A 15,990-nucleotide genomic window follows, 5' to 3' on the forward strand; every position below is an offset into this window, starting at 1 on the left:
CTGGCTACTCTTTCTTTGAAAGATGGACTGTGGTTTGGTGTGATAAATTTACAGTAACTTTTACTGTGCTTTCTTGAGGCCTGAACAGAAGAGTTCATTCTCCAAAAACTATGCAGTGTTCATTAGTGGCTTTTCAAAGGTACCTTTATTACTGACCCTATGTCCAACAGTAACTTCAAAAAGTATATTTGTAGTTCTGAAAATGGCATCATTAACAATTTAAAGAGGAATTTGATCTTTCGGACACTGTCAAGTTAGTTCCCCTCTAGGGAGGGAAAGAACGTGTAAAGCAAATGCAGGGGCAGTTTCAGCACTGCTTGTAGGGGTTTAGTCAATAAAAACTAAAGGCTAGTAAAATGTTTGCTGTTTAGTGTAAAGCACCCCTTTTTAATTCTCGTCTCGCTAAATTTTCATTTGGCAGTCAAATGAGCAATACAAGTGTGAAAGCCTTGAGGGCTTGTTTCTTGGCGTTTATACCCCAGGCCTGTTAGCCTTGTGGTGGGACTAGATACCCTTAGCTTGTCATTGTACCCATTTAAACTGTCATTTTTTTGTTAGAAAACTTGCATATGGTATTCCTTGACTGTTCTATAACAGAACTAAAAAGTTTCTGTTTTTAGGCTAGCAGCTGCGGTGATTTACAGTAGCAACTGGCTTGCTGACGGTTCAGTTAAGTAAAAAATGTCTCTGGGTAGCAGCTTTGCCATGATAATAACTAAGTACTGCTTTTAATAATTCCGATTCTGATTCACATGTTTCTATTTCTACGGTGTAACTTCTGACATGGTGAAGTTCATGTCCTGTGGTCAGTGTATAATGCTCCAGAGAGCTTTGACTTGTGTGCAGTGATGGACTAAAATTGGATAGCTGAGCTGCTCCAGCTTGGGCCCCTCCTTGCAGCTGGGATGGCTCAGCAGTTTGTGATGTAGCTGCTGAACTTCTGTTTAGTCCCCTGAATTAAAATAAACTGATTTTGGTTTCTCCTTAGTGTGCCAGACTCTTAATTTGTAGTAATTCAGCATCTGTGCTGCAAGCAGCTGAGGGCTCTGGACAGTGGGGATGGGGAAATCCCTACAGCTCTCCTAAAGTAGTCGGTCCGTGCTTATGAATTGGAGTCCTTAAGCTACATCTACGCTACTGGATTAACCAGGATATTAATTGCTGCAGACTGTGCTAAACGTGAGCATGTATGTGTGTATTCATGATGCCATCTCCAAACTGTTCTTCCGCGTGCTTGCACGTGTCTGACAGAACAGCTCTTCAGGTAGAAATGAAGATATTGTTATATCGTCATCTTTACCCAAAATAGTGTGATTTGAGGGTTTTGGAGTTCCAGGCTGTTTGCTTCTGCCCTGCCTGCCTTACTGGGTCTTAGTCAGCTACTAGAAAACTGGTCCTGAGAGAGAGGGTGATGAAGGAGCGTCTGCCATTCAGTGAGGAGACAGTATAAATCCCTCTAAAATGGTTAGTTGGCAGCTTGAATGAAAACTAGACCTCAAGTTATAACACCCTTATTTGGATAAGCTAGTGTGGATGCAAAGCTTCCAGACCTGGCTCGGAGGTCGGTATGAACAATGAGGGAGAGGCATGAGGCATGTTAATTCTGTACCATAACCCTGCACAGTTGCGTCTAGCGCGCTACCCTGGCTAAAAGGAGGCATGAAGCTGAGTTAAATGGTCAGCTGGGGGAGAGATGGCAGCTTCTTTCTTGCATCTCCTGAGCTTTGTATTTTAGTATTTGTCTTCTAGAAGGAGACTAATATGCCTCTAGTTATTTTTTCATTCTGTGATCCGTCTGTGGAGTTAATGCAATCTGAAGGTTGCCAGTGAGTATCACTGTGACTGAATTTCACTTGCTGCAGTGTTTAGTTCACCTGTTTCATAAGCTTTGTTTTGATATACGTGGGATTCTTGAAAATTAAGCTGGGTGGCAGAATCTGCAGTGATACTGCTTTCAGCTCAGAGGTTTCCAAAAAATGCCCTCCAGCCTTTGAGATGCAACTTACTACAAAAAAAATGTGGTTTTAGTTCAAACTGTCCCTCTTGATCCTGCTACCTGATTTTGTGCCCATCCTGTAAGGCTTTTTGGGCAATGAAAAGCTTTTTCCTTTCCAGGTTCCTCTTGGACAACAAGCTGAAGCTGTCAGGGCCCTGACATGCTGATGCAGTATTTCGAGGCGTATTAGTTTCATGGTGCTGGCTTTATGGTGACGTTCTTCCTGGCCACAACAGAGGCCGAGTGCCCAGGCTGGGTCTTTCCAGAGGGGTATTTCCTGCTTGAGGTCTCAAGTCTGATCAGATTGCTTATCTATCGCTTCCGAGTCCTTCTGTCAGTTGGAAGCACTTGGACTCTTTGTGAAGAGGAAAAATGTGTTTGGGGGTTTAGATGTGGATCTGCCTGAGCATTGACAGTTTCCCTCACTGTTTATTAATGTGAGGTCTTGCCCAAAATAGAGACCTATGTTAAGAAATGGTGTGTAAGGGACTTCTGTTGCCCTATTTTAGGTAAGCATAGATAATACTAAATTTCTAAAACTTGTAAAAGGCTTCTCTTGATAAAGAGCAGCAACTCTGTTGCAGAACTCCAGGAGATGGAGTGGCAGCCGGTCAGACTTTGGTTATAATGCGTTAGTGTTCACTTCTATTATGAACATAAGTGCATCTCCCAACTATTGTTTTGAACAGGGGAATCTGTATTCTCACTTTATGGCCAAGTGAACAAAAAAGCAAAGGCTTTTTTTATTAAAGAGGAGGGATGTCCATAATATCTTTTGGTGCCTGTATACCAGACTGTGACTGAGCAGTTTTAAATATTAAATTTAAATATTAAATTTTGCCAGACAATTTAACAGAAATACGTTTCCTTACAGGTTTTGGAAGGAAAGACGTTGTAGAGCACTTGCTACAGACAGGAGCCAACGTCCATGCTCGTGACGACGGAGGCCTGATACCCCTTCACAATGCCTGCTCTTTTGGTCATGCTGAAGTGGTTAGTTTGTTACTGTGTCAAGGGGCAGACCCAAATGCCAGAGACAATTGGAACTACACTCCTCTGCATGAAGCTGCCATCAAGGGGAAGATAGACGTGTGTATTGGTAAGTGTCTGTCAGTTCTTCTGTTGAAACCCTAGGCTCACCGGATGTGTTTTCTGTGCCGTTGTAACTGTTCATGTGCTGGACTTGAGATGGCAAGGGCTCTGTTGCTTGTTCTTAAAAGCTATCTTCCTTTAAACCTGTGGGTAGATGAAGTGTTAAGTCATTTAAGACTAACTTTTTCATGGCATATAATACAACCCTTACTGAACTTGTATCAGGGAAACTAGGCTGGAGAGGGTGGGTAAGGTGTCCTCATCAGTTAAATTACAAGCTTCAAAATATGTGAATATGGAAGTTTCTTTGTCTCTCTCAATCTATCTCAAGAAAACTAGCTTCACTAGGTAATGTCTTTGCTTTTCAGGCTACTCCGTATGTCACCTTAGTGTTTAGGAAGACAGAGTTAACCTTTCATCCCTTACAATGTGGGGAAACACCTCATTAGTCTTTGGAACTTTCAAATACAAGTTAAGAGAACACCACTGTTCACAGCGGTTATATGATTTCAGCATGTACTGTAGCCTGGAGCCTAAGTAATTTCAAATAAAACTGAATCCTTCAATTGTTTTAAATGTATCTAGAAAATAGGAAGTGGTTTTCGGTCAGAATGTCTTCACTGTTATATTTTTCTCAGTATACTTAATACTACTTCCCCCCCTCCCCCCCAACTGGGAACGTTTTATTTATTAGACTTAGATCACTTCATTGAACTTATTGATCAATTCTGGTACTTCTGACATCCACTAACTTGAATAAAATGACCTGGTCAACGTTATGTATTATTTCTTCCTCTGATGCGGAAGAAAAGCTTACAGTTAAGACTATGAGCATATTTGTGCTATTTATTATCTAGATAACAAGATATAACTTGTAGAATGTCAGATAGTTTCTATTTGCTTAAGTAAGGTTAACATAAAATTCCTGCAGAGGAAGCCACAAAACTTACTGGATGCATACTTGCCTTTTATCACTTGCATCACTCAGAAAACACCCAAATTTGAGAGAGAAGAAATTGGAGAAAATATGTATTGAAGTATAAGTTCTTAGCGCTCTCTCTATATACACACATATATATAGCTATGAAAATCCACTATATTCTATGTAAAGTATTTAAATTTATTTCATCTATGTGTGTGAGGTAAAGAACAATTAAGATGTATAGGATACTTCTGCAAGCAGGGTATTTTCTGCAGAAGTTACTGAGTATAGTTGGTTAGGCAGCCTTACTGTGGGAAGAGATCTAGCAGGTCAGTTACAGTCAATATTGTGGCAGTGGTGATGTGAGCTTAATTCCAGGCAATACCTGGGGCTTCGTATGGGAGATGGAGGAACTAATTATTCTGGCTTGTACCATACTGGAGTCTGTCTGTTTTGGGAGCTGTGACTGAAAACACAAACTAATGGGAAAAGGCTAACAGACTAAGAGGTTAAGAAAAAGTGACGTATAAAGAAAGACTGGGTTTGTTTTAAGACTACGCAAAATAATCCTTTTCCAAAACCTTACCGCAAAGAGCGAGGAAGAGTAGCAGGTCCTCCTCTGTGCTTGTAGGTGATGGGATGAAAGATGCTTACAACAGATTTTTAGGCTTCTGGTGATGCGGGATGAGTAGTATTGCTTTGGGTGGTTTCTCTAAAGAATCTGTGGTACACTCTTTGCAGGAGCTTATACAGGTTAGGTCACGGTGGCAGATAATGTGGTACATCAGTTTTGGCATACAGTGTTGGAAATGATTTGAAGAGATGATCTGGATCTAATTTCTGGAATCAAGCACTGATGGTTCCTTTAAAGGTGTGCTCTAATTCAGCAAGTTGTGAGCTTGGTGGAAAAAGTACAAAATCTATGCAGTAAGTTAGTTCTGTGACTTCTGTTGCACAGCTTCACTGTGTTCCATGCATAGATTAAACCTGTGACTCTAAATGACAGTTATTGGGTTAAGGAGATGATCCACATATATTTAACATATTCAGCACTTAGTATTGGTCAACTCCTGAAGTTCTTAGGCTGTTTGCTGCAGTTGTAGCATTCCTTTGAAAAATTGAGGAGAGCTGCAGGGCTGGCTGAAATTCCCTTTACAAAGCTACTTACAGGCAGATTAGAGTCCAGCAACCGATTTCCTCTCTGCCAGCCCCCCTAAAAAAATAAAAAATAAAAAAAATAAAAAAAAAAGAAGAAGGAGGGGTGGGGGGAAGCAAGCATGAAGCTTTTGTGGTTTGTTTAGTTACTTAGGTGCTGAGATGTTTAAAGGACATTAACGTACTAACAACCCGGTGTTCTAAACTTCAGTCAGATATTTAATCTGTTAGCATGAGCGTTATTACCGAAGGCGATATGACTAATCACTAGATCTAATGTATACTGCAGCATGTTGCTGCTTTGGGATTTAAGTGATTCATAGAACTCCTAGAATGGGAGTACAGTCTTTGAAGTCAGTTTGTTTAAAAAATAGAGCGCAAGAGGGAGAGAGCACGCACTAGCATGTTTGCGCTTTGGCATCTTTCAGGTTCTCTTAAATGGGCTTATACATAACTTTTATATTAAGGTCTTAAGCTTTTATCTCAAAAGGGTTTGTGAAGGAACACATGGGGTAATGGCATCATGATTGCTTAGGGCACAAATTCTGAAATGCTTGAATTGCAATTTGGAATGTTTTGTACAGTGCTTATAAAGTACAGGTAAAGCACACCTTAAATGTAGACTGTTTTACAGTCGGTATGATGGAAGGAATTGGCCTGTACAAATCACATTTTTAGGGGGTTCCTTTTTAAGCCAGGCATGCTTTTTATAAAGCTTTATTTGAAGAATAGTGTCTGGAAACGCTGTCATAACTCAGAATTTATTTCTGAGCTTCAGAAAATCTGTCAGAAAGCAATAATGTGTAGTAATATGTAGTAATTATTCATCTAGCATCATTTTTTGGCTATCTCTGTTCTGGGCATCTTCCAAATAATCTAATGTGAGAGACTTGCCCACTTTATCTTCTCTCCCGGCCTTCCTCCTTGCCACCCAAGTCTGTATCTCTTTATCATATCTAGTGTAGCAATGCTATTTTGGCCATTTTACAAGTCCAAAAGGGACAAAGTGGTAATTGAACAGAGTGCAGTGACCCAGGAGCTTTATGAACAATGATTCTTCAGAGGAAAACTAAAGGCATTGAAGCTGAGTTAGACCAGCGAAAACTAGATGGTGATTGCACTAGAACCATGGGAAGCTTGTATCCAGCACTAGCCTTAAAACAGCATGTACATTTTTCCACTACAAATACTGTTATTGCTCAGCCAGACAACTGCAGTTAGACTGCTAGGTACAAACTCTGCCACTAACTAGTTTGTATGGAAATAATAAGTGTACATGAACTAAAGAAAACTTGCCATGCTGTGCACAAACTTTTCCCTAAGGAAACTAGAAGAGAGGAGTGCTTTTCAGTTGCTGTTTGCTTATTACAATCATGGGGCAGTACAGGAACTTCAAGGATGCGAATGCAGTTGTGCTGAGCTTGAGAGGAATATAGACTGTTGCTCTAGTGTTGGTGTTTGCTTTTGTGTCCTGGGTCTGGGAACATAGGAGATCTTGGAGGGTGGTAAGCAGTGCTCAGTAGTAGTTTGCTGACCATCGCTTAAAGTATGTCTAGTTACTGCAGATCTTTTTAGTTGCCAAGGAAATTGCTCCGTCTTAAAGCTTTATTTGCTATATGTAGTCAATTTTTGGACTAAATATATTGAATCATTAGAAACAATTGCTAGACAGTGTTGTTCAGTATTTACGGCCTCTAAGGTTGCTTCATCTATTGGGAAGATGCATTCTCAGTGTCTGTGGTCTGCTTGTAGAGATAATGAGAAGTGTGGTCTTTCAGGGGTTTTTGGTCCCCCAACCCCACAATGTTTTCCAAGACTGACTGCAGCTATGTTTGCTCATGGAATAAGGAATGAAAGATGAACTCCAAGCGTGTTTGGAGGAATGCTGCAAAGTCAGAGTAGTGACTGTCCTGAAGGTCAGGCCTGGGGGAAAGCATGATGCATCTCTCTACATCTGAAAGTCTGTACTGAGGTCAGGCCAAAGATCCGTGTATCTCATTTTTCTCTAACAATGATATGCAGCAGATGCTCAGTGACCATGCGTGCCTTGAGCGCGCCCTTCTTTTTATGGCGATCAGCAATGTTGGGACCTCCTAAAGCAGAGGCTACAACCAGACTGTTGCGTTGCCCTTGGTAGACAAAATTCATGAAAGGTGGATCTTAAATGCTTCTATACTTCTGTCTTCTAAGGTGTTCTGTTGCAACGAGATCTTACAACTTAATTGTAGTGCACAAAAAAACTCTTTCACTTCAACATATGCTTGATAATACTTATTGCAAGCTGTTCAAGGCTTTTGTGAGAAATATGAGCAGGTATTTCCTATTTGCCTGCTGTGTATTCTTCATGATATTATAGGTCTGTATCTTTTCTTCCTCAAGACATCTTTCTTCCAAGCTGAAGAATTTAGCCCTCCCTTATGTCTCTTTTCCTGTTGCACATTCTTCTACTTCTGTCATTCTTATTAATCTTTGATTTTTTTTTTTGAAGGGTGAGAGGATGAATATGGAGGGGGAATCAAAACTGCGTGCAGCAGATTTATATCGTGATATAGTGTTCTTTCTGTTTGGTTTTCTGGTTGCTGAGCACTGAATGGGAGTAGCTCCAAGGAATTTCCTGAGTGGTAACAGCTGATTTAAAACTGTATAGTTAAGTAAGCTAAAAATAACCTTAAGGAAGCTGTGCTTATGCAGTCCGTCCAGGCTGGCTTTGCCCTCTCCTCTGCTTGTTTCTGCAGAGGTTATGGCTGTTCCTGCAGAGTGGTGGTTGTTTCCTATTTGCTTGTTTTTTCAGGAGGTTTTCCAGCTATGTCTTGTGAGAACTATAGGGTTGCTAGCCCAAAAGTGATCTCAGGCCTTATATTTATTTTTCAAGGCATTCTTTGCATATGGAAATGATGAGTGTTGTCTATGGTGATGCCATGGTCTATGAATCTGAACATACAGGGTACTTTGGTAATTTTAGAGAAGTAAAAAAATTCTAGCTACTGAAAAGCTTCCTTCAACACTGTACAAAACTGAAAGTTTCTTAAAATTACTTTTAGTCCATGCAGTGCTAAGGATCCATCAGAAATTACTTAGTCTGACATTACACCATATGTTTTTACTGATTTCCTCTGGGCCATTTGTAAAACTTCCTTCAAAGATCCCGAGGCACAGTGAATTTACTGTCCCTGTACTGTGAAGTGATCTGTAATGCCAGTGTCAAGGTAAATGCATCTCTCTTCTGACCAGAGAACTTCTAGGGAAGCTGGTCTTTTCCGTTACTCTTTTTGCACTTGGATTGCAAGCAAGCAGACTAAAGTGTTTTTTTTTTTTTTTAATTTTTTTAAGCTAGCAGATTTTCCAGCATATAGAGGTCCTGCCTTTAGCACAGAGGCCACTATTGTTTCACATGTCTCTTTGTTAATATGCCAAAAACATATTGCTTACCCTGTAGTGCTTCTCATGAATGGCAAAGGAGGAGAAAAGTTGATTATCATAGAGATGTGCTTTCGACCCTTATATTTTCTTAGTGTGGGATATGTGGAAGAAATGTGATACACAACTGTTACCCTGTCATGCAGGTCAAATGAGGCATCCTTCTGGATTAATGATCTACAAAAGGTAGCTTGTGAGTAGGGAGAGTGCATAGTAAGTCTTAAAGGAACTGTAGAAATGCATTGAATTGCTTGGCCTTTCAGCCAAGCCAAGGACAACACTCATCATTTCCAAGGCTTTTCGCCTTCCAAGCTAGAGGAACTATGTGTCTCTGAAAGTTAGAGATGTGTGGAATTTTACTGTTTGCAGAAATCAAAAAAAAATAATAGGAAGTGCTACAAGATATCATATTTGTGCAGTAGCCAGTTCTTGGGGAGGGAGATGGAAAAGCTTTAGCATCTTACCTTAAAAATGTTTATAGTGGCTAATGATTTAGCTGCTAAGTTAACAGATAATAGTAGTGCCTGTAATAGTAGTAGCAAAGTTAGATATAGAATAGAATGCAAAGATTAGTAGATAGAGAGAGGGATTGAAAATTGAGTTACAGCAGGAATGGGTTATGCACATTTTGATTAGATTTACTGAATATCCAAAGACCCTCTTGGAGAACTGATGTGTTAGGGAAAGAAAAATTGATTTGAAGAGGTGTCCGAGAAACCTGAGGCTAAGAATCTTGTAACGTGGTTGGAAAACACTCTCAAGTGAGTTTTAATTGCTTGGTGTTAAGAGCTATTACTGCTGTTTATATCAGAAACTTCTTGCCTTTTGCTAATATACCTGCTTTGACTTTTGAACTACAGAGTCGAAACGCTGCTTCCACTGGCCACTCATAGTGTGCAGTGGGAAGACAGTGACTTGTATTTGAACTCATTCATCCTTGTTAGGATATCCACCTTGATTAGAGTTTCTGACGTTATTACTTTGCCTTTAGAAAAGCAAATTCAATGAGGCTACTACTGGGATTTGGCTTCTGTGCCCTGTAGTTCCCAGATGATGACAAAAGATCGGATGATACTGCTCAGCACAGAACTTGAGGCGCTCTTGCCGGCATTTTCATGGATACTGGAAACTCCTTCATTTGTGGAGTTAGTTTTGGGTTTGGACCCTTTTGGTCTTGTTCAGAGACTTTTAATGTGAGCTTTGTTTCATTAGGATGATGTGAGTTAGTGCTTACAGTGGAGAAGCTGTGCCTATCTGTTCAGTTAAGGCTCCAGGCAAACAGAACCAAGTTACCTTGTGATTTGATACATTTAAGGCGAAGCGGTCCCGGTTGCCAGCGCCTCTACTGCCCGTCCTGACTTGCAAAGTAAACGCTGTGGTTATTAATATCTATTACTTAGATCCTTACTGATCAAAGCCACATCTGTTGCTGTGGAGGTAGACTCGTCAGACCAGTCACGTTATGAATTCTTTGGGTCTTTCTGCACTATTAGTGACAGCAGGTGTTTGGAGCTCTGCTTTAAGTAGTAAACAGTTTTAAACCTTGTGATTACATGATGGCTACCCGTACTGTTTCTTCATAGAACCCTTCCCAAATGAAGCTGGCCTGATAGCAACAGTAGGATAAAAATTCCAGGCTGGAGGTGTAGTGGAAGAACGCTTTTGTTTTCTTCCTGGAGTCCTTGTTCATGGTTTTAAGTAGCTTCATGTCCTCTGTCCACTCATTTAAGCTACTTTAACTTCCAAGCACTTGATATTGCTCCCAGAAATGAGAGCATCTTGAGCTGAATCTTGCTACCGTTCCCATTGTGTAAATCTGTAGTTTGTTTCCCTTATTAAAAGGATCCTGGGAATAAGGTCCATCTAAAATGGGCGAAGCAAGAATCATGATCATTGACATCCTATGTTGGTAATTTGATGTCATCGTACTTCTGTTGTCATGGTCACAAAGGACTGGAGCGTAAGAGCATGCCTTTTGTTACAAGGGACTACAGAAGATGGTTTGAGGCGCTTTGCCATTGCACCTATACTGAAATGCACCCCTTTGAACTGTAGCAGAGGGCCGGGAGGGAGGTTAATAAATCCTGTGTTCAAAAGCTCTCTTTTCAGTATGTGATATCTGTGTGCAGGCAGCTCTGTTAATGTAGTGCAGTCTACAGTAGTTACTGTTGCAGAAAAAGCTACCAAAATGAAATGGGATTGATCAATGAGGTGCTCCTCCATAAAGGCTTCAAGGGACCGTTTCTGCTAGCTTCTTGTTTTTGTGCGCGTGTAGCTGTGATGGATGGTCCATGTGGAAAATCTCACTGGGCAGTGTCAGTCACCCATGTGTGCCTGACAAAGGTCTTGGGGTGCCAGGAGCCTTGAGATGAGTGTCGTGGGCAGCAAGACTGAAGTGCCCTACCACTGTGCCCGTTTGTGAGAGGGCCAAACCTTGAGGTGGATTAATTCAAAAAGTTAAATCTTCTTCAGAAGCTTGAAATCAGCAGCAAACCTCATGGCAAAGAGGATGAATCTTTGTACAAATTAGGTTAAAATGACCCTTACTTCTGATGAGAGACTTGTCTGCGGTACTTGAGTGGTTATGCCAATAAAATGACTTTTGCTTCCGTATTGGGAAACTAGTGGTATTGAAGGCTTGTAAAACCTGTCATGTTCCTGTGTTGTTTACAGTGCTTAAGGCTATGATTTCTTTTGTGATATTTATATTAATAAAAACTGATTGAAACTCTGCTTCATGAAAATAGATTGAGAAGGATTGCCTGGTCTGGGGTTTATACGCTGTGTATTTTGGAAGCTGTCTTGCTTGCTGTTGGGTTTGAACTGTATTGACAGTCAGGAATGTGTTGCAAGCCATCTGTGGGTTTTAAATTTTCTCCCAGTTCTAGCTCATCTTTTCTAAAGTGCAATTATCAAGAAAAGTAGTCCTTTTTCTTGTTTGGCTGCTTGGCGCAGGAGAATCTGTGGCGGACAGGAGAATGGTCTCTTATTCTTTTATGTTTCCTTAGAGATTTTGACTGAATCGGAATCTGGTTACTTGCAGCAAAGAAGGTGGTATGGCAACATCTAAAACACTGTTGGAAAACTTGCTGTAGTGCATTTATGGGAAGTAATGTCGTCTTAAATACTAATATTAACTGTTAGTAAATTGGGGGAGGAAGAGAAAGGTGCATGTTACCCGAAGGAGGGTAACAGAACAGATGGTGATCTTGCAGACACTGAAATTGTTGGCTTTCAAGTGTCTGATACTAATTTACACTGACTTCCTAAATATTTTGCAGAAATTAGTCTTATGAGGTTATACTTCTGTTTACTGTAGCAATATCTACTTCTGCTTTTCAGAGAAACAGTGTAGCTTTAATGCAGTTCATACATGATTTAAAAAAAAAGTCCATAGATAAAGGTGTAGTTGTTATGATATAAGTGAGTGGAGCCAATTCTAGCAGTGTTCTCGATGTTCTCTGCGTCTAACGGACAAACCTGATTAAACTATGACTGTGGAACATAAAAGCTTTTGATTATAAGATTTGTAGGTTATTAAATATTTGTCATATAATGAACAGTACAGGTGGTTATCTCTTTAGTGATTTGGTCTTTCCACAACATAAAGCATCTCTGTAAAATGAACTACAGATGCTAGAAGCCTACTGAAAAGACCGAGCACTTGTCTCTTGATCCACGTGGTCCTGACTTCAGTGTTTCGTGCAGCTAGAACTCGTGGTGAATGTAGACCCCGGTACTCATAAGGAGTCATTTTTCCGTGTTCATGCAGAAGTACCAAGCTTCTAAGAAAGAAGCACCAAGCTTCTAGGAAAGGCCGAGTGGTTGATGTGGATCCTGCTGTTCTGCTGCGGTGTCATCTTCATGTTTTGTGGCATATGGTCTGAAGAAGCAATGTGGAGTGATTCCTTGGCCTTGATTAGGCACTGTACCTATGGCCTAGCTACGAAATGGCATACCAAATTTAGACTCGTGTTATTTAGAGTGAGACTACTCAGTTGCCTTCCGAAAGCACATAAAGAAAAGTAAACTGTCACTGTCCTTACAGTTACTGTAGTGCTTAGACTTTAGCTGCTCTGAATAGTGAGACTTTAAAGAGGAATTATGAATTACAAGGGAGCCAAAAGGAACGGGCTACAACAATTGGTTTTATTTTCTTGGTTGGGGCGATAAAGTACTATGCAGGACGCAGGCGCAACGCGGAAGATGCACCCGCTCACACTGATCTAGCACGTGTGCTTCCCTAGAGAGGGACCCACAAGGGTGATGTTATCTTAACTGACAGGTTATGGGGTTTTTGCAGCACAGAATATTTGCTTGTCAAAGATTTAATGCTAAATAGAATAAGACTTGTACTGCTCTGTATCAGCTGGGCAGTGTGCTGAGCAGCTCAGAATCTGTAAGGCAAATGGATATAGGTCTTTTGTGTTTTAAGAACAGAAAGCAGTGTGACTGTTTTACATAATAATGCAGTCTGAAATGCTGGCTAGGGGAAAATTTCCAAGACTAATACATGTAGTACTGTTAGCTAGTTGGCTGTTGGTGGAGTTTCAGGTTTGTTTGTGCTTCATGTATTCTTAGCTTCCTGATGTTTATTTCTGAAGCTGAGAATTTTTGAAAATAACAGTGTCTTCTGGCCAAGTTATAGATTTAGCCAGGATTTCATAGACCGATCAGCTTGGTGTCCCCACAAATTCGCATACCTTTAGTATTTCTTAAATATTTGATAAACCGTATGCTGCAAACTGACACAAAACTGGCACGAGGGGAAAGTTTATGCAGAATCTGCAAAAATTGTTCTTTGTCATGGGGTGGCTTTAACGCTGAGAACAACTTCAGCTGTCAATCGTATTAAAATGTTGCTGTCTATTGCATAGGGTGCGTGGCTAAGATACCATCCCCAAGTTGCATAGAGTTGAGAGCTAGTGGAGTATCTGTGCAAACCTTGTATATGCTTGCTGTGTACTTACTGTGCTGTCCCCTAGATATCCTCTTCTGGCTGCTGTTGGAGACAGGATTCCTACTCTAGGTGGACCTTGTTTGATGCAGTACAGCCTCTCATGTTAATAAAACACGAAGAAATTCTGTTGTGTTGCACAATGTTTCTATCACAAGTTGTATTGGAGTTAGCTTGAGCTGATGAAGCTTCATCTTTTGAAGCTAGCTTTAGGAATAATCGCAACACTCCATTCTAGAAGGTGTCTTCCTATGTGTCACTCTGGGATCCTTGGTAAAGGTCTGAAAATCACCTCTTGTTGACTGCACTCTTGATCAGGGTTCTGCAGGCTGTACTCCAGGGACTTTTTTTTTTTTTCCTTTTTCCTCTTGTGCTCACCTCAGTGAATGGGTTGAGGGCTGCTTAGGTTTGAATCTCTTTTCAATGTATAGTTCTTTTAGCGTTAAAAAGAGAATTTTGACCTTGTTTTGGTTGTTCATGCACCCTTTTGATTTCGGGAGGATAGCAGATCTGCAGGACAGGCTCTAGGGAACTGAGAAGTGTAAAGGTTTATATTGTTTCCCAAACTTTAGATTTCATCGAACCACTAAATAATGTGTTCTGATAGCCGCATAGCTAATTCCACGTGTAATTTATCACCTGACCTTCCAGATTTGACTTATTTTTACTTTTACTTATTTTACTTTTTTACTTATTTTTCTTCAGACTTCACCTGGAAGAAATGGTTAGCATCTGCAAAAGGACGTTGAAATCAGTCTTTGGTTCCTCGGTTCTTTTTCCTCTTGGGATGTTACTTGTTGACCTGATTTGCTTCAGTGGCTGCTTTTGCTTTTTAAGGACACTGAAAGCAGGACTCTTAATCTGCCAAGTGGGATATCAGGATTACAGCTGACATCCTTTGAGTAGAACTTGCAGCAGAAAGGTGAAATAGTACTGTACTGTTCCTTCAGAGAAAAGTGAAATTGGGACCAAGTAATGAAGAGCTGTCCTTAGAGTAGCTTTCAGCTGGGGATATGGATGAGAACTTAAATTGCTCAGAAAGCAGGGAAGCAGTTAAGATTTCTAGCTCTTCAATAAATAGTATACTAAAACAAATACTTGGAAACTTGAGTAGCCACAGAATTCTTGCTTGCAAGGAAGAGGGGCTTTAGTTTTGTTGTGGCGTAAATAAGTCCCAGCCAGTACCATCTGTACATGGGCTAAATGTTTTCAAAAGCTAGTATAGGGATTTTTTTTAAAAAGGTCTTTGGTTAAAGGGTCCTGTATTACACACACACGTGTGTATTCCAGGTGACATCTTGAAAGCGCTTGTGTGTACTTCTCTTAAGCCCTGCTTGAGTCTTGGTGAAGACTGAAAGTTTGCAGATGCTTGCAGAAAGCTACGTTCTTCCTACAGAATTGAGAAATCACCTAAACACCAAAAAAAGTAATGCAAAGGTGGAGGCGTTGCTTTTCAAGGATGAAGCATGCCAAGAGCAATTGCCAGCTGGTCTATTAATTCTGAATTTGAGGTCACCACTTAAATATCCAGTTCTTCCACTAGAAATTTGTGACTTGTGTGAAGAGTTGGGTTTGAATTTTTTCCAAATGGCTCTTGTGTGGTGACTGGGACACTGTACTCTTGCTTTTCCTGAGCAACTTCATCAGTGGCTGCATGTGGAGGGTGGGTTGTGTGGGTGTGGTGTTGCAAACAAAATGGAGTGCATAGATGCAGAGTGAACTTTATTGAATGTTTAGTGTATTGTCTTGTATTACTCATTAGCTACAAAGGCCGACCATGCTTTAAAACAAAGCTTCTATTTCTAAATTCTTGAACTTTGCAGGCTCATTGTAGAAGCCCCAAATCTTTATTTATACTGCATGACTTGTATGCTTGACGGGGAGCATTCTGGAGTGATGGGGCGATGTCTCTTGCATTATGCAAAGAAAATGCACTACAGTGACACTAAGATTATACCCAAAGTTGATTTGGGGGATTGGGGGGGGGGGTGGATCTTGTATTTCTGAAAATCGCACTCTGCTTAACCTGCATGTACTCTACCTTCTCACTGTTAACTGAAATGAAACATTTTCACTTCCAAAGAATTTCATCCAAAAAGGGAAACGGGAATATTTGTTTCATGAAGTCCGGCAAGATCAAGGCTCTGAATTGCTGTTTACGTGGGCTGAGCAATCTGCCTGCTCGGATGGCTCTTTCTCTGAGGGCAGAAGGATATGATCAACCTGCTGTGCCGCCTACAGCCCCTGCAACTTTCTGCTTATTCTCTCTCTGTTTGAATATTTAATCACGGGTAGGTAGAACTGGAGTACCGGGGAGCGATTTGTAGTGCTTCCTACATATAGAAAATTGATCACAGTTAAGATGCATTGACTTATGGGGAAGCTGTTTTGGGTGGTCATTGGGGGAGGAGGGACTCTTAAAAGCTAACTTCTCCCCCCAATTGGAAAAGC

General features: G+C 40.7%; 1 protein-coding gene across 1 annotated transcript in view; it reads left to right on the forward strand.

The window, feature by feature from the left end:
• TNKS (tankyrase) overlaps window positions 1-15,990 on the forward strand; it is a 143,995-nt gene that overhangs the window by 11,211 nt on the left and 116,794 nt on the right. The window contains exon 2 of the mRNA XM_068941094.1: window positions 2,871-3,095. Coding sequence (XP_068797195.1) covers window positions 2,871-3,095 — 225 coding nt within the window. The remainder of the gene's footprint in view (window positions 1-2,870; window positions 3,096-15,990) is intronic.

The sequence above is a fragment of the Struthio camelus genome, chromosome 4, assembly GCF_040807025.1.
Source record: "Struthio camelus isolate bStrCam1 chromosome 4, bStrCam1.hap1, whole genome shotgun sequence".
In the NCBI taxonomy this organism is placed as follows: Eukaryota; Metazoa; Chordata; class Aves; order Struthioniformes; family Struthionidae; genus Struthio; species Struthio camelus.